This window comes from Takifugu flavidus, chromosome 8 (genome assembly GCF_003711565.1).
Source record: "Takifugu flavidus isolate HTHZ2018 chromosome 8, ASM371156v2, whole genome shotgun sequence".
Taxonomy (NCBI): Eukaryota; Metazoa; Chordata; class Actinopteri; order Tetraodontiformes; family Tetraodontidae; genus Takifugu; species Takifugu flavidus.
Window position 1 is genome coordinate 6443229 of NC_079527.1, and position 22613 is coordinate 6465841.

At 49.4% G+C, this 22613-nt stretch overlaps 3 protein-coding genes across 9 annotated transcripts; 2 read left to right on the top strand and 1 right to left on the bottom strand.

Annotated features, from left to right (window-relative positions):
- The first annotated feature begins 997 nt into the window (after nt 1-997).
- On the top strand, nt 998-6113 carry ttc34 (tetratricopeptide repeat domain 34). 6 transcript variants are annotated; one of them, XM_057041962.1, is made up of 9 exons: nt 998-1649; nt 1857-1892; nt 2006-2104; nt 2411-3951; nt 4026-4218; nt 4336-4502; nt 4702-4975; nt 5065-5279; nt 5340-6113. In XM_057041962.1, the coding sequence occupies exons 3-9, from the start codon at nt 2032-2034 to the stop codon at nt 5883-5885; spliced, it is 3009 nt and encodes a 1002-aa protein (XP_056897942.1). In that variant the 5' UTR covers nt 998-1649; nt 1857-1892; nt 2006-2031; the 3' UTR covers nt 5886-6113. The 6 variants fall into 6 exon arrangements, with proteins under 6 accessions (XP_056897942.1, XP_056897939.1, XP_056897943.1 ...); XM_057041959.1 differs by having other exon boundaries at nt 2006-3951; XM_057041963.1 differs by lacking the exon at nt 1857-1892.
- Nucleotides 6114-6936: 823 nt separating this feature from the next.
- On the bottom strand, nt 6937-11125 carry alas2 (aminolevulinate, delta-, synthase 2). The gene is made up of 10 exons (XM_057041967.1): nt 10967-11125; nt 9819-10146; nt 9658-9744; nt 9354-9576; nt 9040-9224; nt 8771-8950; nt 8524-8688; nt 7633-7901; nt 7383-7545; nt 6937-7295 (listed from the first exon to the last, which is right to left on the bottom strand). Exons 2-10 carry the CDS (start codon nt 10123-10125, stop codon nt 7132-7134), a joined length of 1743 nt encoding a protein of 580 aa, XP_056897947.1. The 5' UTR covers nt 10126-10146; nt 10967-11125; the 3' UTR covers nt 6937-7131.
- Nucleotides 11126-12343: 1218 nt separating this feature from the next.
- LOC130530630 (N-terminal EF-hand calcium-binding protein 1-like) lies at nt 12344-21527 on the top strand. 2 transcript variants are annotated; one of them, XM_057041975.1, is made up of 12 exons: nt 12344-12630; nt 13908-13932; nt 16345-16453; nt 16684-16709; nt 16800-16897; nt 18415-18673; nt 18784-18863; nt 19444-19497; nt 19579-19691; nt 20181-20258; nt 20385-20476; nt 20739-21527. In XM_057041975.1, exons 1-12 carry the CDS (start codon nt 12514-12516, stop codon nt 20840-20842), a joined length of 1155 nt encoding a protein of 384 aa, XP_056897955.1. In that variant the 5' UTR covers nt 12344-12513; the 3' UTR covers nt 20843-21527. The 2 variants fall into 2 exon arrangements, with proteins under 2 accessions (XP_056897955.1, XP_056897956.1); XM_057041976.1 differs by having other exon boundaries at nt 12346-12630; nt 20623-21527.
- Nucleotides 21528-22613: the final 1086 nt, after the last annotated feature.

Genomic DNA, 22613 nt, shown 5'->3' on the forward strand with positions numbered 1-22613 from the left:
AATCATCAGGAAGCGGCAAGAAGAAAACAAAAGTTCTTCCTGATCGTCTGTGGAGGGGTTGTGGATAACTTATAGAAGCTGATAGTTTTAAAGTAATCTTGGAGTCAACAAGCCCACGACTGGATGCTAGTTCAAAGGAAGGTCACAAAATCAAAGCCAGACATCAGAAGAACTTCATATACCTCTTTGTCCTACGTCCAGTTGTTAAAATTGGCATTCCTCAATTTCGGAACTCCTTCGACATTTGCTCCACTTCAGAATGTTTAGGTCTGGTTTGAAATAAAATCAAAATAAATACGATTTTGCCTTCACCACTCTGAGAAGGTGCGGCCTTGGAGGATAATTTTAATATATTTGATATCATTTGCTGACTTTTGCTGGATATTTTAGCTGTGTCTCAAAGAGAAAAGGCAAATCTCTGATATCGGCCTTTACTGCTAATAAATGTCTGTGTGCAGCAGACAGAGTTCCTCAGCAGATATTATATTATATGATAATAATGATATATTATTCCATCCGAGCTGAGGGTCTCATGTTGTTAAGTGGGGAAATGTAGGTGAGGGGGTTTGTGTGACAGTTATTCCCAATAAAACAGTAAAAATAATGTCTGCCATCAGAGTCTCTGCTTCTTGGACACTAAGATATACAGTTTACATCCATTCCTTTGGAAGGACGATCCTTTTTCAGCCCAGAGAATAAAACAAGTGTTTTTGACTGCATATAATAAAATCCCTAAATTCCTTCCTAATAGGGGGTTGAATAACCTTTATATCTTTTACACCCTCTGATATCTTAAATAAATTGTGTCTTGTCTCTGCTTAAATGTATAGTGCGGTAAGTCTCGCTCAGTACGCATTCTGGCCACTGGGTGGCAGCACCGCTGTGTTTGTGCAGGTGCTCAGAACACAAAGGAAACTCTGGCTCTGCTTTCTTGACTCACATGAATTGCAAATCATGTTTCCGTAGAAAAAGAACATTTGGCCATCTTCTTGTGACAGAAAACATTGCAAAGTTAACCTACATTTTTCATGTGGAAAATTCTGAGTCGTTGCAACATTGACTTTACTTTCCCACTTAATTACATGACATTACATGACAGGCCACGCGCTTGTCGATGCCGCATATTTCCGCTAGTGGAGCAGTTTAACTTATTTAATTAATACACCCTCTTCACAGTACTTTGGCTTTGAGACGCAGTTTTTTTTTCTTTTAAGCTGAATCTTTTTAAAGGTGGGTCACTCCATCGGAATCAGAAATTTAATTATTCTCCTGAAAACTACTTGTTTTTGTATTTTTTTTGTATTTTTTTTTTACGTTGCGGTGTTGGGGTCGCGCGATGAGCACCAGCGTCGGTGGTTTCCAATGGCAACCGGAGTGCTCACGAGAACAACAGCGCGAGCCGCAGGACGGTCCGGAAAAGAGAGAAAAGAGAAAACTTTGAGGAGTCCACAGAAGTGGCAACTTTTTTGTGTGTTCCTCCACCAATTCGTCTGAAAAAAAAAATCAGCATTAGTTGAAAAAGCGCAACCGCCTGTTGCCTAGAAACAGCGACGGGAGATATTCTGTTACCGAAACGGGGCCCAGGGACCCTGGAAGGACGAGGCCGACGGGAGAGCGTCAGTTCCGGCCTGTTGGCGGTGACGCAGCGGGTAAGAAAAACACGATCAGATTAAAAGTCTTCTTTTCTTTATCCAAACCAGTACAATGACGAAGAAATATAAAATATAACTTGGCCGAACTGTGGTTCTAATATTTTTAATAAGTAAAGCCGATAAAAAAGAAGTCAACATCCATTTGAATTGATACGATAATTGTAATTAAACGTACTATGTGCTACATGCATCTATTTCTATCAGAAAAATGGATCCATGAATGAGACTAAACCTAACCAGGTGATATTTCTTTCTGTTACTTTTAAGAGGTTCCTGATTATTGCATTATTATGGTTGTTTTTGCCGTGGCTGCTTGTGCTGAATTGTTATTCTCTGATTTCTCTTTGGAACAGGTGGAGAGAGCAGCTGCTGACTGATCATGACTGCTGTGGTTCGACCTGTTGCCAACATCTCGGCGCTCTGCCGGGAAGCAGACGCGTTTCTGGAGACAGGTGAGTTTGAGAGGGCGACCGCTCTCTACATGTCGGCCTTCAGGACTCACGCCGCTTCCACTGTGGCCCACATGCGGAAGTTAAACTCCAGCCTCAGTGGGGTGATCTCGACTCTAGAGGGCTGGCTCGACGGCCACGGTGAGAACCGGCCAGCTGACGGTCGTAACAAAGGTCTCGCTGCAGTCTTTCTGTCCACGCTAAGTCCCAATAATCTGTCAGCTACCATTTTCAAAATGGAGTCTCTTCTTCAGAGCAGTGGGCAGGTCTGTGAGGAGATTTTTGAGCGCTGCACTTCTCTCCTCGAAGGGAAGCCAAATTGTCTTCCGGGAGATACCGCGAACATGATGCTGGAGCTGACTCGTGCCCTCGCCTGCCTGGTGTCGGAGTCTCACAGCATCAGAGGACTGAAGCTCTACCTCAAAATGTACAAGAGTGACAAATCAGAAACCGTCAGGCTGGTTAAGAGCAGACAAGCTCAGCACCTCCCTAAAATAGTCAAGACCTTGACAGAAAAAGTCCTGCACACGCATCATTTTTTTGAGATGAACGAAGACTCTACAGGTTCAACAAAGGACAAGCTGGAAGACGAGGCCTGTTCCAAGGTTATTGAGTTTTTATCAGCCCTCTCGCCGAGCAGCAGAGAAGTTCAGGAGCTGAACGCGGTGCATTTGTTAATGACGGGCAGGTTTGGAGACAGCGCACAGGTCTACTCTTCTCTCCTGGAGCTTTGCTGTCCTCAGACCTCATCTAACGGTAATCCAGACCCTCCTGAGAGGAGAGCCGCGCTTCTCACGGGTCGAGCAGCTGCCTACCTGTCAGCGGGGGGGCGGAGTGCAGAGGTGTGCTCGGACCTGGGGGAAGCATTTCAGCTCCACCCTGCTACCGCCAGAGTTTATTTCCAGAAGCTGTTTACCGGTCGGGGTATGGGGACGGCTGCTCGCAACCTTCTTCGTCAACAAGCGGACAGGGGCCTGTCTGGTTTCAAAGAAAGGGTCCTGGTCCGTTTAGACCTTAGATCTACCGATGGAATTGAACTCTTGGATCCAGCGATCGCTCTGTTACGGACTCTGTGTCATTTGGAGCCCAACGGAGGAGGCAGGGAGCTGCGAGTGCGACTGGCCGACTGTCTCCTTCTCAGAGGAGAGCACAGGGAGGCTCTCTCCATCTGTAGCCAGCTGGCTGCTTCCCAAGGTCAGCACAGTTACCAGAACACTGTGCAGGTTCTCCGTGGATACGCACGGTTTCTCTGTGACGACCACAAGGGGGCGTTAGAAGACTTCCAGGCTGTCATTGAACACAACGCCCCGCACCCGCCCAGCTGCGTGCGGGCGTTGTGCGGCAGGGGGCTCCTTCGCATGACGAGCGGGTCCAACTACCTCACGGCTGTGGACTATGTGACAGCCAGCAGGCTGCAGCCTCAGGAAACGGCCCTGACTGTCCGCTGCCTGGTGCCGTGGAACAGCCGCGGGCTGCTCGTCACTGTCTTGGTGGAGCAGGGTCGAGTCATGCTGGAGGGCGCAGGAGAGCAGGAAGCCAAACAAAGGGCCAGCGGGGAGTTCCAACAACACCAACAAGAGGCTCAGCTGAAGACGCCATCCAAAGTCAAGCACAGATCGGGGTCTGCCTCGCCTGCTGGGGTCCACTCACTGGCTCTGCTGCTGATGGATCTTCAGCCTGGCGCCGATGGACCTCAGGTCCTGGCAGCAGATGCCTTGTATCGGCTCGGCCGCATGGAGGAGGCCTACCGCTTGCTGCTTTCCGTCGGGCCCGCTGGTCCCCGGGCACCGATTCTGGCCCGCCTCGCCCTGCTGCAGCTGCACAGGGGCTTCCTTTACAACACCAACCAGGTATGGGGAGGGCTGCAGTCTACAGGCCTTCTTTCAAAGGCATTTTCAAATGATCTTCATCTCTAACCCCACAGCTACTTAAAAAACTCATCCACTGTGGCGATACCAGTTGTCTGATCCCGCTACTGGCGGTGGCACAACAGAGGGATCGGGCGCTGCTGCAGACTCACTGTCACTCCGCTGCCAAACGCATCCTGGAGGCTTCAGGAGACGAGGGAGCCCTCAGAGAGGCTGTGACGTATCTCTCAATCGCCATTATGGCCTCTGGTGATATGCTCTGAATCCTCAAATCTACTCACAGGCCTAAGCTGTACCCTGGAATCAATTAAATAGGACTGTCGTCAGTTCAGTGTCATGAAACCAGTCGCTTGCTGTGTTTCCAAGGTGGGGAGGCAGTGGACTCTTTGTTGGAGAGAGCCAGGTGTTACGCCTCGCTGGGGCAACGGAAAACAGCCATCTTTGATTTCAGCGCCATCCTGAAGGATCATCCCCAACATGTTCAGGCCCTGTGTGGACGAAGCTTCACGTATCTCATGCTGAGTCAGCAACAGGTGACGCCACCGTAAAGGAAAGGGAATCAAATTAGAATGAGATGTGCCTCACATTATCATACAGGACACTCAATCAGTGCGACACTGTGGCTGAAAATCGACTTTTTTTAAGCTTTAAATAAAATTTGAACTGATCCACTCCAGCGGTAGGAAACATATAACTGCACTGAAAAGCTAAATTTCAAATGTTGTGCCTCAGGAATGCACTCGCGACCTCCTGGCTGCCCTCCAGGTAAACGCCGACGTGGTCGCCAAACACATCCTGGCGCTCAAGGCCGGGGCCCGGAAGCTGGTCTGTGATTGGCTGCACCAGTTCTGTCGGGGAAGTCTCTCGGACGCTCTGGCCTCTGCGTCTGTCCCCTGTCAAGAAGAGCAGCTCAGACAGGCTTTTGTCACGTGTGCAGCTCTGATGAGGACCGACTGCAGGGAACCCAGGTGGCATCTGCTGCACGTGGACATCCTGCTAGCTAAAGGTGAGGTGGCAACGCTCCGCAGCTCCCCGCAGCTTCCCGGCTCGATGTCCCCGTAACCCCCCGCTCCCGTTGCTATGATACCGCTCCAGGTGAGGATAAGGCAGCGGGCGCTCATCTGCGCCAGGTGTTCGGTCAAGAGCCGAGAGATGCGGCAGCCCAGGCCAGGGTGGGCGTGGTGGAGGCCGCGCAGCACAACTACGGCGCCGCTGCTCGTAGGCTCGGCAGACTGGCGGAGAAAGATCCAACCAGCCTGGAAACGCTACTAACCCTGATCCCACCCAGCCAACGGCGAGCGGTGGCGCTGGTGAGATGGCACAATTGGACATTTTCCATCCTCAGCTATTTAACAGCTGTATCCTAACAGGCAGCAGCACAGGAGGCCAGCGGTCTGTCCTCAGCTGCTCAGAGGACTCGGGCCGTTTCTCTCCTTACGGTTGCCGTTCAGGCAGCGGACGGCCACAGACTCCAGCACCTCCGCCAGCGGGCAGCGTGCCTGGCTCAGATGGGTTCACACCAGCTGGCCGTGGCTGACCTGGACGCGGTTATTCAGAGCCACGGGGAATCACCTCCGCCCTGCTCGGAGGAACTGGGAGTCTGGGTGGAGGACCTGTGCCAGCGCGGCAGCAGCCTGGTGTTTTGTTCCAGAGAGCCTGCAGCTCTGGAGGACTTCAGCCGAGCTCTGGAGGCCCACAAGAACCGGGCCATCCAGTGTATAGACGCGGGTCTGGGGAGGGTACGTCTCGCTGAGTGCTTCCTGCGGGGGGCGCTGCGGCATTATGGGGAGCAGCAGCTCCAGAAAACCTGGACATTTCTTGAATGTGGCCTTTGGGTGGACAGCGAGAATGTGGAGCTCCGCAGACTGAGGTCAAAGGTCAAACGAGAAGAGGCCAGCCCCTGCAGCGTCAATTAGCCCTGACCGCCTTCAGATAACATTTTTCACTTTCAGTTTCATTTTTGTAGCTTTATTTTGCAGCAGTTATAGATTTACAACGAAACAAAGATTGCGATTTTCATTCTAAACCAGTGTGCTTCAGTAATATAGCTTAAATAGCCAAATTAGGACAATCTAATTTGATATGGACGCGACGTTTTGATATTTTGAAATGACACAATGCAAGATAAATAGCAGTTCACTTGAGCAACAGATGCAGCATATAGTGTCTAAGGCAGCGCTTCTCAAATAGGGGGGGCGCGGTGCGATGCCAGGGGGGGCGCGTGTGACCCCGGAGAACATGTTTTTTTTTTTTTTGCCGTACTAGAATAAAGTGTAATTGCACATCCCGCGCGCACACACCACAGAGCAAGAGATAGGAAGTGCAGTGAACAAACCACCAAGAGACAGCATGAAAAAATACTTAACAGTGATGAAAAGAAAGGCGGAGAGAGACGGAGATATTGAGACATGCGAAAGTCTCCCGAAAGCTCAGACGAGGAAATATGACGAAGCATTTATAGCGCTTGGCTTCACTGCGACTACGGTGGGAGACGAGGAAAGACCGGTGTGTTTACTGTGTCTAAAAATGTTGGCAGGACAGCATGGAGCCAAATAAATGAAGGCGTCACTTAAAGACATTACACCCCAGTCACGCTGATAACCCTAACCCTGGTTAACCCTAACCCTGGTTAACCCTAACACTAACCCTAACCCTCACTTAAAGACATGACACCCCAGTCACGCTGATCAGCCCTTGAGTTTTTTCGGCAAAAACGTGCCGAATATTGGCAACAATCATCCCGCTTTGGTCTATATTTCTTTCTTTTTTTGTTTTCTTTAATATTAATAAGGATACAATGTTATGCAGAAGTGTACTTATAACAATTTCATAGACAAATGATACTAATTATAGTCACGGCGGGGGGCGCAAAATGTTTTCTTCTTCCTAGGGGGGGGGCGTAACAGAAAATAATTGAGAAGCACTGGTCTAAGGAAAGCATGTCTAAGAAAGTGCCCAGTGTGCAGGTTTAATGCATGTAGAGTGGACAACAATGCACCACTTTATTCAGTCAGACAGAATTTAACAACCTAAGAAAACCAAAATAAACCCTGGGAATGGGTCCAACTCTTTGACTATAAGGAGTGTGCGATTTGACACGATATATAAATGTAACTCCACACGTGCTGCAATTCTCTCTGAGGCCCCGGGTTAAGGTCAGTATCACACAGCTACGGTGATGTACTGAGGCTCCATGTTCCCGAAGTAAGACCGCTCCCACTCGCTCATGAGGTCAAAGTGCAGCGGGCGGTCACAGAAGGTGCAGGACGCCGCGGTGGGGTTTTGGAGCGGCAGCCCTGCTTCCTGCCACACCTCCACCAGCTTATCTGCAAACAGAATCCAGCAAGATGACGCTGAGGCATCCGCAGCGTTGTGGCTTTCACTTCCCAAGGGAAAGGATCCTCCGCACTCACCCACAAAGTACTCCATCATGGCTGGGTCGTGATGAGGGGACGGGGCCAGGCGCAGCAGCTCCTCGCCGCGGGGCACTGTGGGGTAGTTGATGGCCTGCACGTAGATGTTGTGCCTCTCCAGCAGGCTGTTGCACAGCGTGGTGTTCATCTCGGCGTTGCCCACCTGCCACAGGGTCATGAATTTAAGACACCGGAAGACTTTCGTTACTATTTTTACAGGCGGATGTTGGCTCAGCACAGCTGAACTCACCCGGATGGGGATGATGTGGCTGGGGCAGTTGACCACAGGCAGGCCTTTGTCCATGAGCAGCTGCCTCATGTGTTTGACGTTCCTCTGGTGAGCCCGGCGGAGCGCCTGCCCCTCAGGGCTCTTCAGGACCCGGACAGACTCCAGAGCTCCGGACAAGACCATCGGCGGCAGGGAAGTGGTGAAGATGAAACCGGCCGCGAAGGAGCGCACCGTGTCCACCAGGGCGGCGCTGCTGGCGATGTAGCCCCCAACACAGCCGAACGCTTTGCCTGGAAGAGTAAAGAGTATTTACATGACTACACATTCAATAGTTTTTGACATATTGTCCATTTATGATGGCATTAGAATTTATTTAGGATCAAATTGGACGATTTATGCTCATTATTAGCCTTTGCAGCACCTTTTGAGTCATCAGACGAACAGGTGCAATTAAAGGCACCACAACATGAAACACACACTGATTTTCTCTTGCTATGAAGATTTTTTTTTTACGTGGAATGCATTGTATCTATTGTGTCTACACTAAAAAATACGCTCCGTAACACCTTAATCACCAATACATTGGTATGGAGAGCAAATATATCGTTTTATATATATATTTACAGTACTATTTATTTACAGTTATATTTCAGTTTACTCAATATTCGGTGAAACCTTAGCTGTCCTTGGTGGGATTTTCTATAAAGAACCCCAGAACAGCCAATCCATCCTTCATGCCGCTTTTTATCAATATGACCATGAGTGGGAGGGAGCACCAGCTGATAAAGCCTCTACCTCGGCGCTCTGTCCTCATTTAACCTCCGTCGGCTCAGCAACGGGCTCGATAAGAACCACTGCTGTGATGGGAAGGGTCAGAGTGAGCTTCCCAGACTTTTCCTGAACCAAACTCACCCAGTGTCCCGGTGACGATGTCAATCTTGTGCATGACGTTGTCTCTCTCTCCCACTCCAGCTCCGTGTGCTCCGTACAGGCCCACAGCGTGAACTTCATCCACAAATGTTAGCGCTCCGTAGCGATGCGCGATGTCACACAGTTCCTCCAGGGGACAAATGGCACCTAAAACCCCCCCAGGGACCAAAGTTAGACGCGTAATCTGTGGATTTTCTTCTTTTATTGCCAGTGAAGGTTCAGTGATTACCGTCCATGGAGTGCACGGTTTCGAACGCCACTATTTTAGGCTTCTTGGGGTCGGCGCGCTGCAGCAGCTCCTCCAGGTGTTTGCTATCGTTGTGGCGGAAGATGACGCGTTTCGCTCTGCTGTTCCTGATGCCCTGAATCATCGAGGCGTGGTTCCCCGCGTCAGAGTAGATCTCGCAGCCTGTGCAGACAGCAACGGCACCATTAAAGCTCGGCCCCTTTCTGGACCGGGGCCTTAGCCTGAACTATAGGTCAGAGGTCAGCGCTTACCCGGGAGCATTTTAGCCAATGTGAAGAGGGTGGAGTCGTTTGCAACAAAGCAGGAGGAGAAGACCAGAGCTGCGTCCTTCTGGTGCAACTGGGCCAGCTCCCTCTCCAGACTCACGTGGTAGTTACTGGTGCCTGAGATGTTCCTGGTGCCACCTGCTCCTGCGCCGTGCCTCTCCAGCGCCTCCCTGAACTCATCCAGAGCCAAATCACACGTTTAATGTCGGACCTAAAAAGTCCACTAACCGCTCTGCTCGTCAAACACACTTTCTATTACAGCCATGGAAACGATTGCTCCAAAAGTCCTGTCAGTTCACCTGATGGCCCCGAGGACCTGCGGGTGCCGACTCATCCCCAGGTAGTCGTTGCTGCACCAGACCGACACCTGTGGGACGTCCCGCCCGGGGACAGAGTAGTCCTCGGCGAAGGGAAAGGCCTGAGCGCTGCGGTTTACGGTCTTGAAGACTCTGTACGTGTGGTCCTGCTTCTTCTCCGCTATCTTCTCGATGAAGAACGAGTCGTAATCGAAGCTGGGGCCGACTGTGGGATGGGCGGAGGGGAGACAATGAGGTCCAGCAGCCACGGTGACCCTGCTTCTCTCTGCCTGAGTGTAGCACTCACCCATGTTGTCCTTCAGCAGGTGGGAGACCTGAGCTGATCCGGGGAGGGTCGGGTCCTTTAATCCCTTCAGTGTAGAACTCAGCAAACCTGTGAAGGAGCAGATATTTGCTGCCACTCCCACATATTTTGCCCGATTTTGTCTGTGTTTTGGGTGACCTCACCTTCCTGGATGTCCTCCTGCACCTCCGGGCTGGCTTTTACCATCCCGATGTGGGAGGTGACAAAGGGGCAGCCCTTCGACGCCGACACGTCCACCTGAGGAGACGTCTGAGCGAACAGCCTCCTCTGATCGGCCTTGCGTTTGGCTGGGGAGATGCTGCGGTCGTCAACCGAGGGGACGATGCTGCTGATCTGGCGGACGATGATGGGGCACCGGTGGGCCGTGGACAGCAGAGCCATCCCCGTTCTCCTCAAAGCCGGCTTTGGGACGGACTTCAGGAAGGGGCAGTGATGAAGGAAGGCAGCCATTGTACTGCAGCTATTCTGAGTCTGGGGAGAAAACATTTGGCTTAAAAATAAGGTTAATTACAAGGCAGTGAAAATATGTTATAGCCTCTACACACGCGCACGTCTAGCCCTCTAATCCTCCATCATCGACCCGTCTAACCGTAACATATATCTGTATTTAATCTAATAATTCCATTGTGGTCTAGTGGAAGATTTGGGACCCGAGCGTGGTCGGTGAGTCCTGCAGGGCGCGGCAGGTCACAGCTTCTTATCTCGCCCCTGCAGGCTGCGCTGACAGACGTCATCAGCTGATTACCTGTCAAAGATTCCTCTTTACAATAAAGAAACAATGTCCTTTTCCTCACTATATTTGTCCTTTTCCTCACTATATTTGTCCCCTCTTGATGATTTTTCTTCTTTACTCAGACCATGAATACATACTGGGCATAGATTTGTATGGATGAATTATGAATAATCATAACTATTATAAGAAAGAAAAAACACGTGTCTTAGAGTCCAATAAGCTGCATTTGTGAAGTTGAATATTTTCTGTTTTTAGTCCTATGACCAAACAGAACTGATCAAGTAAAACAACACATTGAATTGCTGATCAGACATATACATATTGCATCATTTCGTACAACCATGAATAAATTTTGGTCATATTTAAAGTTATTTATTGGATTTAAAACTAAATAATTTGCATTTCCAGTCATATAAAACAGTATTTACCGCTGTTAAAATAACATAAGACATGAATATGTTTGCCACCTCTGCTGTTAGTACTGAACAATAATGAGGGCGACTATTGTAATAACAAATGTAATAACTGTTGTAAGGACAACGGAAACGGGAGGCTCACCTGTTGACCTGCACTGAGGACGAACTTCAGAACAGCAAATAGGCACAACCTGACAGAGTTCTGACAATTATCGGTCGGATGATGATGAGCTCTGAAGCCTCTCACAGGCACGAACGATGGCCTCAGGGACCGCCTAGAGTGGGTGTGTGCACGCTCACATGCATGTGCGTGGTGATAAGGTCGAATTAAAGTTCTCTTTTCTCTCTTGAATGTGTTGGGATGTGAACGTCGCGGGTTTGGGGTTCGGACTCACAGACATCAATTGACTGAGATCACAAGTGAATTTATTTGTATTAGAAACACATTATCATAGATTTTTATTATTTACAAAGGAAGAGGCAGTAAAATACACCCACTCTGTCATGATAGTGGTGCCAGTGAGCAACTTAGATGTTTAGAACTTTGTGCAGTTAAAGGAAAAGTATGTTCTGTATTTCAGAAATTGGTTAAAAAACGAACAACTAAACAAAAATTCAGTTCTTCAATACACATAACAAACACATGCACACACATGTTGTCCATAAGGTCCAAAAAGTTTTGTTTTTGGTCATGTTCCTCTGTTTATTCCTGTTTAATCATCTGTAATCCCCTTTGACAGGCTGGTCTATAATGGTATATATAAAAGTGCTAAATAATGTATTGTGTTGTTATATACATTAACAGCAGATTCATCTATACAAGTAATAATAATTATTATTATAAAAAAGAAACAACAGTAAGATTAATCAGAATAAATATAAGACATAATAATCCAGAAACCTTCTGTTTCTGTTGTTCAGTGTCTGAGTTCAGTGGTAATTCTTTATTACTTTGATAGGAAACATGTTATAACCCCTCGTTCAAGAGCTAAAATTAGAAAAAATGTAATACAGAACTATAATGCCAAAACAATGCAAGAGATTTATAAAGTGCTGCCATCATTGTCACTCATATTTATGAATAAAAACACGTAATATGGTGTTTACAAAGAATAATTGTTTGTAATGATTCCAAGTAATACATTTAAACATATGAATAATTACATTTAATTAATCTCCAGAGCAATATTATTATTTCACTTTCAGATTACAGCTACCAAATATATGTGCTTTGCATATGTAATGTTTCATATTTATATGTATGTGGATATATTATTCTTAGATCATAGATCAGCCTCATCTTACATCATATGCATCATAATAATGATAATAATGATAATAACTTGATAGGGACCAAATTCAACCTGTTTTAACTTTATTTTCCTCCGCCGTCCTACGGTAATATAATTTTACGATATATAAACAGTTCCATACTCTGCCACCAGGTGGCGGAATTTCCCCAGATTTTTTTATGAATCGCCGCCGCTGGCCGGGTGGGGGCGGGGCTTGACGCTGCTGTCGTGCAGGCGGGGAGCAGAGAGCCGATCACCGGACCGACATCATCATCCTCAAACACATCCCGACAAGGACATCGGCCCTCCCGCCCGAACCGAAGCGCACAGGCCGCGGCGACAGGACCCACTTTCATCTGACTCGAAGGCAGAAGCCGCCCCACGGGAGAGCAGCGAGATGTTGGCTTGCACAGAGATGATAACCATGTGTCTTCAATCCGCCAAACACGAGCACCTGAGAAAGCAGCAGGAGCACAACCAGAACCAGAACCAAGGCTTCTCCCTGGTGCAGGACGTAAGTCCACTCTTTAATTCTTTTTGTTTGTTTTTTCCTCCCTGTTGTTTCCACATTCAGTCATCTTTTGGTACTTGCTGCACCCTTCAGTCTGCTCCTTGCGCGTGCATGTTGACATAAGCAGCTCAGTTATGTAAGAAAGGTGAGTTTGTGCCCATCGTGCTCACGTTCCTTTGACCTCCATAGCCTACGCAGCTGACGCGCTCGCGCCTGTTTCAGGATGGTTTCCACGCCGTGGCGGTGACATCCGTGATGGAACGGAGGGGGGACACTGGTCTAGTGTCCAGAGGATTTAGGAGGACGCGTCCAGAAAGGCTCTGGTGCTCTGGCACTGCTCTCTGTGGGCGCTCTGCTCTCCGAGGACACTAAACGCAGCGTCATTTTCCAGCTTTGCCTCCCTGACAATTTCCTCCAGGCAGCTCAGGGGACCATTAGAAGTGGCGGAGCAGCAGCACGGGCGCTTTTATTCTCCCTCTGCCTTAACAGCTGATTATAATTGCCTAATTTCACAGCAGAGCGGGCAGATGTTCCTCATCGCCTCTTTGTGCTCACATCCCTGATTGGCACATTTGGGATGAAGGAGGCTGATGGGATGCATTTGGCAGCTCGGCTGTGTTTACCAGGACTGAGAGTGACATCTTAGCGGCCTTCGGGGACCGGCTGAGGGGGATGAAACGGCTGAGCAGCATCCTCGCCGCCTCAAACGGCTTCAGCAGAACAAAGGCTCCATTGACACTGACTTATCGGCACAGAGGGGGAATAAAGGTCCCGTAAATCTCCAGTTCTCCCTGACAGGCAGCTCGCACGAGCACTTCCTGCGAGCTGAGGGAAGTGGATGGCGTGGAGCCGTCGCCCGCAGCAGACCAGCAGATTAGACCCTGTCAGTCACGGCAGGTTGTTTCTCCTGGGTTTGAGTCCTCGTGCTCGGCTCCCAGCAGTTATGTGATGATTGTGTGTCATATCTGCGCGCATTAGTGCAAAAGAACGGGAAGCTGTTTGATGAAGTCGGCTATTTTCCGAATGACTGAGAGAATTCCAACAATTCAAACACCTCCTCCTCCAGACGCCTTTGCTTGCTTATTGAAGCGTCAGAAACAGCAGCGCCTCCTAAATGTTCTGCTGCGAGGGGCCAAAACGGTTGCCGCGGCGGCGGTTTGCTCTGCCGCATCTCATTATTCCAGCTGATTAAAACCAAGCGTTCCGCCTCACTGAGACCCTCTCAGCTGCGGGTTCTGTCCCGGCGTTCCCGCTAATTCCGACTCCTCTTCTCGTTGCAGATATTTCGCCGGGCCGACAAAAACGGTGAGTCAGCGAAACCCTCCACCGAGGCTACACATTTAGTGGCCGCTTAATTAAAAACCTCTTCATTGGTGGCTGAATGGAGCACGGGCGACGACGGCTTCGACTGTTGGAAGCAGCTCCTGCGAGGCTCGGAAAACCCACACCGCCTGCAGAAAACATGCATAAAAGCAACAACTTATAACAAAAGATCAATATCTGGGCCCCCATCACTGTGGGCAGCGTTGACAGGTCATAACTGCAGTAATCTTCACTGAAACGCCTTTGTGCAGGTCACGGGTTCAATCCCCGGCCTTGAGCAAGGCACTGAAGGTGATCGGCTGCCTCCTCTGATGGGCTCTCCAGCTGCAGGGGGTCAATCTGTGTCATTAAACTGGTCAAAGTTAAGAGGAGGGGATTATCTATCTATATTATTACCATGATAAAGTTCAAGCTCCTTTGCTGGGAAGTCGGTATCATTACTGACTGTCTGACGCTAACATTTCTCGATTTTTGATGGTCGTAACCGAGGTAGATTCCGGACTTTAGATGAAAAAGAGTTATTAAGGATTTAATCACACATGAAAGGTCGATCCAGCTGGCGAACAAATCGAAATCACAGGGCCGCGTCTCCAACCGGCACAGCAAAGGTCAAACACAGCAGGAACGATTAGACGAAGAAGGGGAACACTAGAACCCCCGAGGAGACAGGAGGGAAGGCGATGGGGGACGGGGACGGGGGAGGGGCTTATTCACTTCCTCTCAATTTAACGTTATTGGTTATGTGTCAGTTCCGATGAAGATTAGCCTATTTTTCACCCCAGAGCCCGAACAGGCAAAAGAAGCTGGAAAAAAACCCTCCATTTAACAGGAAGAAACCTTGAGCGGGACCGTGCTCCCGGGGGGACTTCCGGTGATGAGTCATCGTTGCTAAAGTAACACACAATGGTTGTAATTGCTGCATGTTATACTGTGCCTCCATCCATGCTAATGTCCTCCGTGGACACGTCCCCAACGGTGAAAATAGCCTCTAAACGTTACAGATTTGTCAGATATTTGCAGCTAATTCGCCTCTGCCCCCCCCCCCCCCCCCCCTCCCCCCGGCAGACGTCCCCTCTCTCGGTTTGATGAATGCGATCCCTTCCCCGCTTCAAAGGAAACATTTTCCGCAATCATCTCCCGGGGAAACGCTTGTGCATTTTTAAATCTGCGTCCTGCATCTGCGATGAACGTCAGACGCGTTAACCCAGGAGGACGAGGGGGGGGGGGGGGATCGTGTCCGGTGAGCGGGCCACCGATGGGGTCACGTTCCCCTTTGCAGCTGCTCGTTCGGAGTCTCTTTGATCTTCATTTCTCTGCTGACACATTCAGGAACATTCCGTCTCCTGTCTGGTGTTCCCGCGCTCGCCGCCTGCCTCAGCGGGTTTCTGCGCGAGCGCCGCGGCACGTGGAGGTGAAAGTCAAGCGCGAGCGAGACGTTTAACACTGACTGGTCCGTCTGGGCCGTCAATAAACCGGGATTAACCAGAGGTCCACTCTGTTGGCTGAAGGGATCCAGCTCTCTGACTGGAACAGCTGAGCTGGGCTGTGAACAGAACTGAGCCCTCTCTGATGGAACCACCATCTCCCACTTTCACTCACACGTCAGAGAAAATTAAGGATTTTCTTTCCAATTGCGTAAAGTTGGAGCAGAAGTGCTCCAGAACCAAACTCGGTAGACCCCACAGGTTTTCCATCTCTAGTCATCAATATCCCTTTCCCACCGCTAGCGCCTACAAATATCAGGCTTTTTAGTTGGCGTGAATGGGTAAAATTACAAGAGACCTGGATTTTTATTGGCTTTGGCTCTAATAGCGGCGGGGAGGCTACATGTGAACTGACGCAGAAATGTGTCTCTTTTCCGTTGAACATGGACGATGCTACTCTATTCTGTCCTGTCAGCTTAAAGCTTCCTCCCCCTCCGTTGGAGCAGCCCTCGAACATCGCCGAGTCAGCGTTGAGTTGGTGTGCTTTGAAAGCGAGGGTTGAAAATCAAGTATAGAAGGGCAAGGCTAAAGCTAGCTTCCATGCTTGCCTTCCGCGTTGCTATTCCAATGTTTACGACAGTGTTTTCTGGCACGATTCACCAACATGACGATGAAGTCTCCGGAACAGGCAACAATGGCAGAAAAAACTCCTTTCCAACAGGAAGAAACCCTGAGCAGGACCAGGCTCATCTAGACCCTCCTGCTGATGGACACCTGGTGAAAGGAGAGCAGCACGGACAACGGCTACATAAAGTTTTAATGGGGAAAAAGGAACTAGTTTTCTGGGATCGTTCCAGGCGAATATGGACAGGTGGCTCTGTCGTGTCAGGCTGTCGCGCGTCCTCTTCCGAGCGCTAAAGCTCCCAAAGCTTCTGTCAGGTGTGATTTTCTTGCCGCCTTCTCCTCGCAGACGACGGGAAGCTGTCATTGGAGGAGTTCCAGTCGTACTTCACCGATGGCATCCTGACAGAGGAGCAGATGCAGGAGCTGTACTACTCCATCGACAGGCAGCGCACCAAGTAAGCTCACCGCTGCCGCCATCTGTAGCCCATCATGGCCATATTTCTGAAAGAACATTCCACCTTTGATTTGGTTCACAGCTCCCTGAGCACTGAAGCCAGAGGTGATGGTTAAATCTGGTAGTTTCACTAGCGCCGCTGATAGGCAGACAGATAGAGACGCCGCTAATTTACGTTTATTTGAAGTCTGATTGAAAGATGAACTTAAGCAGATGTTTCTTGTCTTTCAGCAACCTGGACATCGACAAACTCTCGGGTGTGTACCTTCTCTGGAACTGCTGAATCACCCACCCACCTTCTACGTCCGTGTGGTATCATTTTATGTCCTACTCTCTTTTTCTACCAGAGTACTTTGGTCCGTATCTGGGAGAGTACGTCAACGTCCTGGCGGCTCTGGAGAAGCTGAACGTGGCCATCTTAAAGGCCATGGACAAAACCAAAGAGGTGAGTGAAGACGTCTCCGTCCGTCCGTCCGCCTCAGCGTTTGTGTAAAACCTCCAGGTGTTGAGGGAACGGCTCGTCCTCTCGGAGGAGTTTGGGGTCATTTGTCGCGTGAGGCGGTCGGTGGTGGCGGCTCTGCCTCTCTGCATGCACACAGTCTGATAGACGCGCTAATAAAATGATCTAACGTTCGAGGTGGGTTAGCGTCAACTAAATAGGTCTTCTGTTGCTTTATGATAATGCTAATGCTAGGAGAAATAAACACCAAACAGCGTTATTTGAAGGTATGTTTGGCATGTGGTCGGGGGGAAGGGGCGTATTTTAGGTGTAGACACCATCCCAACCCCATCCGGGCTTTTATGAACTTGGGAAATGCTGGGATTAGTTGAAAGAAAGGTTTTTCTTGCGTTTCCACATGTAACTCAGGCATGAACTGTGACTCATGCTAGTCAAACGGTAGCAGAGAAGGCGGTGGCGTTGGCTGGAGGGGGCCGCGCTCGCCTTAATTCAGACCCTCAGACACAGACATCGTCGACCTCTCAACCACATCCGCTGGTTTCTTTTTCTTTGCCTGTGGAGCAGAGACGTGCACCGACTGTCAGATGTGGATGTGCACGTCCAGTGGCTCTCAGGAGGGGACTTATTTTTGCTGCAGAAGAAGAAATAGATGCTGGTGATTTTAGTGGGATTGTGAGTGCAGCGTGTGGGTGACAGTAATTAAGGCTGACACCCCCCCTCCAACTGTTCCAATCATCTCACAGCAGATGCCGCATCGCAACCATGTGGGCCACATTCTCTCGTCCTCTTTGATCTTCCCGTCTTCTCAGATTCTTTCTGCATCCCTCTTCTCCTACATCCTCCTTGTTTTGCTCTTAGGTTTCCTCGCCTCCGTATCCCTCGTGCCGTCCTACAGCTCATGCATTTTTCACGTTGCTTGTTATCAGCCCGAAGCTTTCCTCTACCATAAAGCTCCTCCTCGCCTCAGCGATGATGTTGATCAATGCGACACGAACGCCATCTTTTTGGCGTTTGACCCGAGGGGCTCATTTCTGGACTGTGGGGGGTAATCTCCTGTAAGTAAAGGTAGCGTGTCCAACATCACAGGGGAGCATTTCGCAGGAATAAATTGTTTTCTTGGCATCAAACGCGCTCCGGTTTGCTGCACAGGCACGTCAGAGTCTCTGCGGCACCAAGGAGTTCTAACGAGCTCATGGTTAATTTATTTGAATTCAGTTTCTCCGCACAGTGGGATGATCATGTTTTATGCACCACAGCTCCATCGACTATCATCAGTAGGTTAGCTCCCACCTCATAAAATGGAGCCTTCGCCGCCTCTGTGCCCTGCATTTATCGATTCTGGATGCTCACCACAATGACTCTTTCACACCGCGTTCACGCCTCAGACCTGACTGGTTTATTTAAAGAGACGGGGATGTTCATGCTAATAAGCTCTAAAGCGTCTCACTTGGGTTAGCTGTCGTTTGATTGTGGCTAATGCTCTGTCTCGTCTCTGCCTTCAGGAATACCAGGGTTCATCCGTGCTGGGTCAGTTTGTGACGCGCTTCCTCCTGAGGGAGACCTCCACCCAGCTTCAGTCCCTTCAGTCGTCGCTGGACTGTGCCACGGAGGCCGTGCACGACCAGGGCTGCACGGGCAGGAGGGCGCCCAAGAAGCCCGAGGAGCTGCCCGTTCAGAGGGCGGCCAAACGTCCCAGCAGGCGCAACCAGAAGAACATGTGTCTCTCCCCAACTGACCCCTACTCTGGGATGCTCACCACAGGTAGGGGCCCTGCCGAGTTGCATTGTGGGTAAGGCGAGGCAGACTTGGCCTTCCATTGGGTCCATGTGAGATTAGCGTTCAGCAGTTGTGTGTTCTGGTTCTCGGGTCAGGGGTCAGCGTGGAGCCGGACAACCACTGGGGGTCCCAGATCAACCAACTGGAACAGCTCATGGACAAACTGGAGTGTGAGGTGCGTGAACTGGTGAGACTGGTGCAGGTTGTGGGTGATGCTTTCAGCTGTCTGAAGAGCCACAGCTGTGGACAGACGATACCTTCCATGTGGTGGGATTCATGGATTTTGTCACCTCCAAAATTTAGATACAAGCCCTTCAAAGATGAAGAGGCGATTGATCTGATGGTGTTCTCTTATCTTTGCTCAGCGGGAACAAATGCTGCGGCACCGCCGCTGTTCTCGGGGCTGCGGCTCCTTCAAATATTCCTTTGGTTCAAATGCTTTGTGACGGAATGTGACTGGAGGCTCTGCTTTTGGCAGATACTCTCAGGCCAGGTGTGCTGCTAATTTTTGCTCTGCTGCTTGCTGACGGGGGCGCACAATGACATCACAGAAGAAAGCGCTGTCTTTTTTCTGGATTCACGTCTCTTTTAATGCAGATTTTTGTCCCTCTTTCGTGCGTGGGTTTTCTCTAGAATTCCCAGATTCCTCCCACAGAGACATTATTGTCCTCTTCTCCTCCTGTGACGGCGCCCCCGCTCGATGTTGAGAACCATAAAATCAAGGCTGACTTAAATATTTATGCTTCTATTTTCAGAGTCCACATCTGGAGCCTCTGAATGAGGACACGCTGGCAGGGACGTATCGATCGGTGAGTGTGAGCTCAATCGGAAGCCGCTTGTCCAAATGTCACAGAAAAGGAGCTGAATTGTTTCCGCTACTGCCTCTTTAGAACATCCTGCTGGTTCAGAGGCAGATGTCTGTGAAGGAGGGAGACGTGGAGCAGTTTCAACAAGCTCTTAAGATCTACACGGACGCCACCTGCAGCCAGCTCAACAACCTGCAGTAGGTCCTTTCGGCTTTTCCGCCCTGGAACGTAGGACCCTGATCCGGCTCATGTTTACCCCACAGTGTGTAGCGTGTCGCCTGACGAGGCGCAGCTCAAAGAGCAACAACGGATTACATGTTAATTCCAGAACAAATACCGAACATGATATGTTAGCAGCAGCGGCATTAGCATCCGCCAACTTTAGGTGACTTGACATTGCGCAATCGCTCCCTTCCCAAACATTAAGAAGCGAACATGCAAAGCAAAGTATGTCTTAAATCCATCACTACCAGTCGAGGTAACATGTAGAGTGTCGCTAATGAGAAGCAACGCTGAAGGTGCAGCGTTCTCGCTTGTTAGTTTTAGCTTGCTTGTGTTGCTAAGGCCACACGATGAACACAGAGGTGACTAAAACTAGTGTAGGTCTCGTTACTGAAATATCCTGCTTGGTGCAGATCACTTCAGTTCAACCCCTCGTCTTCCTCTGCTTCCACTCTTTCTCACAGCGTCTCTGTCCAGAACCTGCAGGACAGATCGTGCTTCATCATGTATGAATTTTGGCAAGACCGCCTCTCCTGGATGAGGTAGGCGGAGGTTCTTCCTGAGATTAGATCTCCGAGTTGAAATTTATGCAGCGCGCGGCTGCTCTCTGGCTGTTTGGAGCGATGTTTTTCCGCCTTTCATCCTCTTCCTCCCCTCTTCCCTCTCAGCTACCTGCAGTCTTCCATCAGCAAGACCTTCCAGCGCTGCGTTATCGACTCCCTGGAAGAGCCGGAGATGGTGTCCACCATGCTCCTCCCAGGTCAGAACCAGACCCTTGAATGAAAAAATAAAGACTCCAGGATCTTAATTATGCATGTGCAGGGGAGTTTGCGCTCATTAAATTGCTCCTTTCAGCTGTGTTTCATGGTTGTTCCTGACCTTGGTGGTCATTTTTCCTTCCAACAGCCTCCTGGTGGATCATGAACAACAACTGACAGAAGAGAGCAGCTACTGTTCGGCACAACAAAGGCCCAGACTGTGTAATCCTTTCATTGTTTCTTTTCCCCCTTCCTCGGGATCAGCGTTGCAGAGGTTTCCCCCGGCGGCCTCGAAGGGCGAGGCGGCCGAGAGCGAAGCAACGAGGACCTCGGAGAAAAGCAAACGAGGAAGTGCGGCTGTTTGCTGATTTTTGGCTTCTCGTTTAATTCAATGGAAAAAACGAAACAGACTCTTGCATGGTTTCTTATTCCTCGGTGTTGATTGATTTTAAGCCATCTTTGAGTAGATCTAGTGATGCCACAAATATAGATCCGTCCTTCACCATCACCTCATCAGTGCAGACCAAAAGAGAATCAAGACCCGTTGACCCGTGTTTGTGGTTTTGTGCTCCCTCGTCCCTTTTTTTTTGGGTGGGCAAAGCTAAAGATAGACTAAATAAGGGATTAATGGTGCATATCTGTACTTCAAACATCTGTGTCCCTGCTGCACTTTAGAACACGAAACATGGACCTAATCGTGAGGAATGGATAGATTTGTTCACGACGTAGAGTTAGAGAGAGACATTAGTGGCCGATAACGACCTAATAACTCCCCGCTCTGCCTGTGCTTAGGAATAAAACCCAGGAGCCATTGTTTTACCTCTGCAGTGTGTGTTTGGTGGACGGTGCAGGAGCTGAGCAGAACCTGTTGTGATAAGACTGTACAGTGTTGAATAAAAGCCGTGTGTAGATGTTGTACAACACTGTTAAATGTACAGTACAGGCCGGAGGAATGTTTGAAATCGCCCTTTGAAACAAGAATATACAGTTGTCATGTGGATGCAGTGTTTGTTTCCTGGCATGAAATAAAAGTCGTGACTTGTCAGCGACACACGTTGATGTCCCAAGCATCTCCGTCCACACGAGCAGAGAAATCAGCAGGAGACACGAATAAATACGTCGGCTTTAATTCAGTTTCCCCGGAATACAGATTTTTCTGTTCCAGTGAGCTCGGGAGAGAGTCGATTATAGCATCTCTGGACTGAGCTAATGACTGCACTGGCGTGAGATGATAGCCTCAAAATCAATTCTGTTTATGATGTTTCTCATCCATTAGCACGCAGACGGCTCCTCGGCGCTAATGCCCCGGGGTTGTTTACAGAGCTGCTGGTTCAGTTGCTGGTGTTTATGTGTGGTCAAGATACAGAGTAGCTAGATATAGAAAATATGGGATGGGAAGCGTCTGTGGGCGAGTGGAGACAAAGAAAGTCATCCAGAAAGAAGGAGAAGGAAGAAAAACGGCAAATTGAGACTCTGGAAGAAGAAAATCAGGGTCGACGGTCAGGTCACATTGATGCTAATGAAGAGAACTCATTAGCCGCCTACCTTAACCTTAAACTCAGTTGTAATCTTAACCTTCTAACCCTGACATAAAGCCAGCTGTCCTCATCCTTAAAAACCCAGCCTATTTTGGGAGTGGAGCGTATAGCATATAGGAGAACACATGCGGAGGAGGGAAGGCAACGTATAGCAACATCCCAGTGGTTTAAATGTACAGCTGACTTGATGTTTGCTATCCGCCGCCGCTGTTGCCTACGTGCACTGCCCAGACTTTCACGGGGGCTTGTGAAAGCCCGGCCATGAACGTACGGGAGCGCGTGCTGTAGACTCCTGCCCTCCGGTAAAGAGTGGTGGATGCTGAAGCTGTGGTTTCATCGGGTTTCATCAGACTCTCAAGTGCACATTGTTGCCCCACGTCGCTCCAACAACTCTCCTGTGATTAGTCTAATACAAAGCGAGGGAAGATGATGGGCGTCGTGGGGTAGCAGGATAGCTGTCCTGTCATTTGCCCATAATATATTGTAAATTAATGTAACAAATAGAGTCTGTGTTTGTTGTAAACAAGGACTACATTCATATGGGCTTGCTCTCTTTGTGAAGTAATGCAGTGGTGCAGGAGATAAAACCCTGGAAGGAAAA

What these genes read in the sequence shown, in the direction of transcription:
- ttc34 (XM_057041959.1), top strand. Translation starts at nt 2,032, where the DNA reads ATGACTGCTGTGGTTCGACCTGTTGCCAACATCTCGGCGCTCTGCCGG. An exon ending in TCATGCTGAGTCAGCAACAG is followed by an intron (nt 4,503 to 4,701) that starts GTGACGCCACCG and finishes GTTGTGCCTCAG; the next exon opens with GAATGCACTCGCGACCTCCT. An exon ending in GGACATCCTGCTAGCTAAAG is followed by an intron (nt 4,976 to 5,064) that starts GTGAGGTGGCAA and finishes ATACCGCTCCAG; the next exon opens with GTGAGGATAAGGCAGCGGGC.
- alas2 (XM_057041967.1), bottom strand. Translation starts at nt 10,125, where the DNA reads ATGGCTGCCTTCCTTCATCACTGCCCCTTCCTGAAGTCCGTCCCAAAG. An exon ending in ATTGGCTAAAATGCTCCCGG is followed by an intron (nt 8,951 to 9,039) that starts GTAAGCGCTGAC and finishes CTGTCTGCACAG; the next exon opens with GCTGCGAGATCTACTCTGAC. An exon ending in CATGATGGAGTACTTTGTGG is followed by an intron (nt 7,296 to 7,382) that starts GTGAGTGCGGAG and finishes TTCTGTTTGCAG; the next exon opens with ATAAGCTGGTGGAGGTGTGG.
- LOC130530630 (XM_057041975.1), top strand. Translation starts at nt 12,514, where the DNA reads ATGTTGGCTTGCACAGAGATGATAACCATGTGTCTTCAATCCGCCAAA. An exon ending in GCTTCTCCCTGGTGCAGGAC is followed by an intron (nt 12,631 to 13,907) that starts GTAAGTCCACTC and finishes TTCTCGTTGCAG; the next exon opens with ATATTTCGCCGGGCCGACAA. An exon ending in AGCCAGCTCAACAACCTGCA is followed by an intron (nt 19,692 to 20,180) that starts GTAGGTCCTTTC and finishes TCTTTCTCACAG; the next exon opens with CGTCTCTGTCCAGAACCTGC.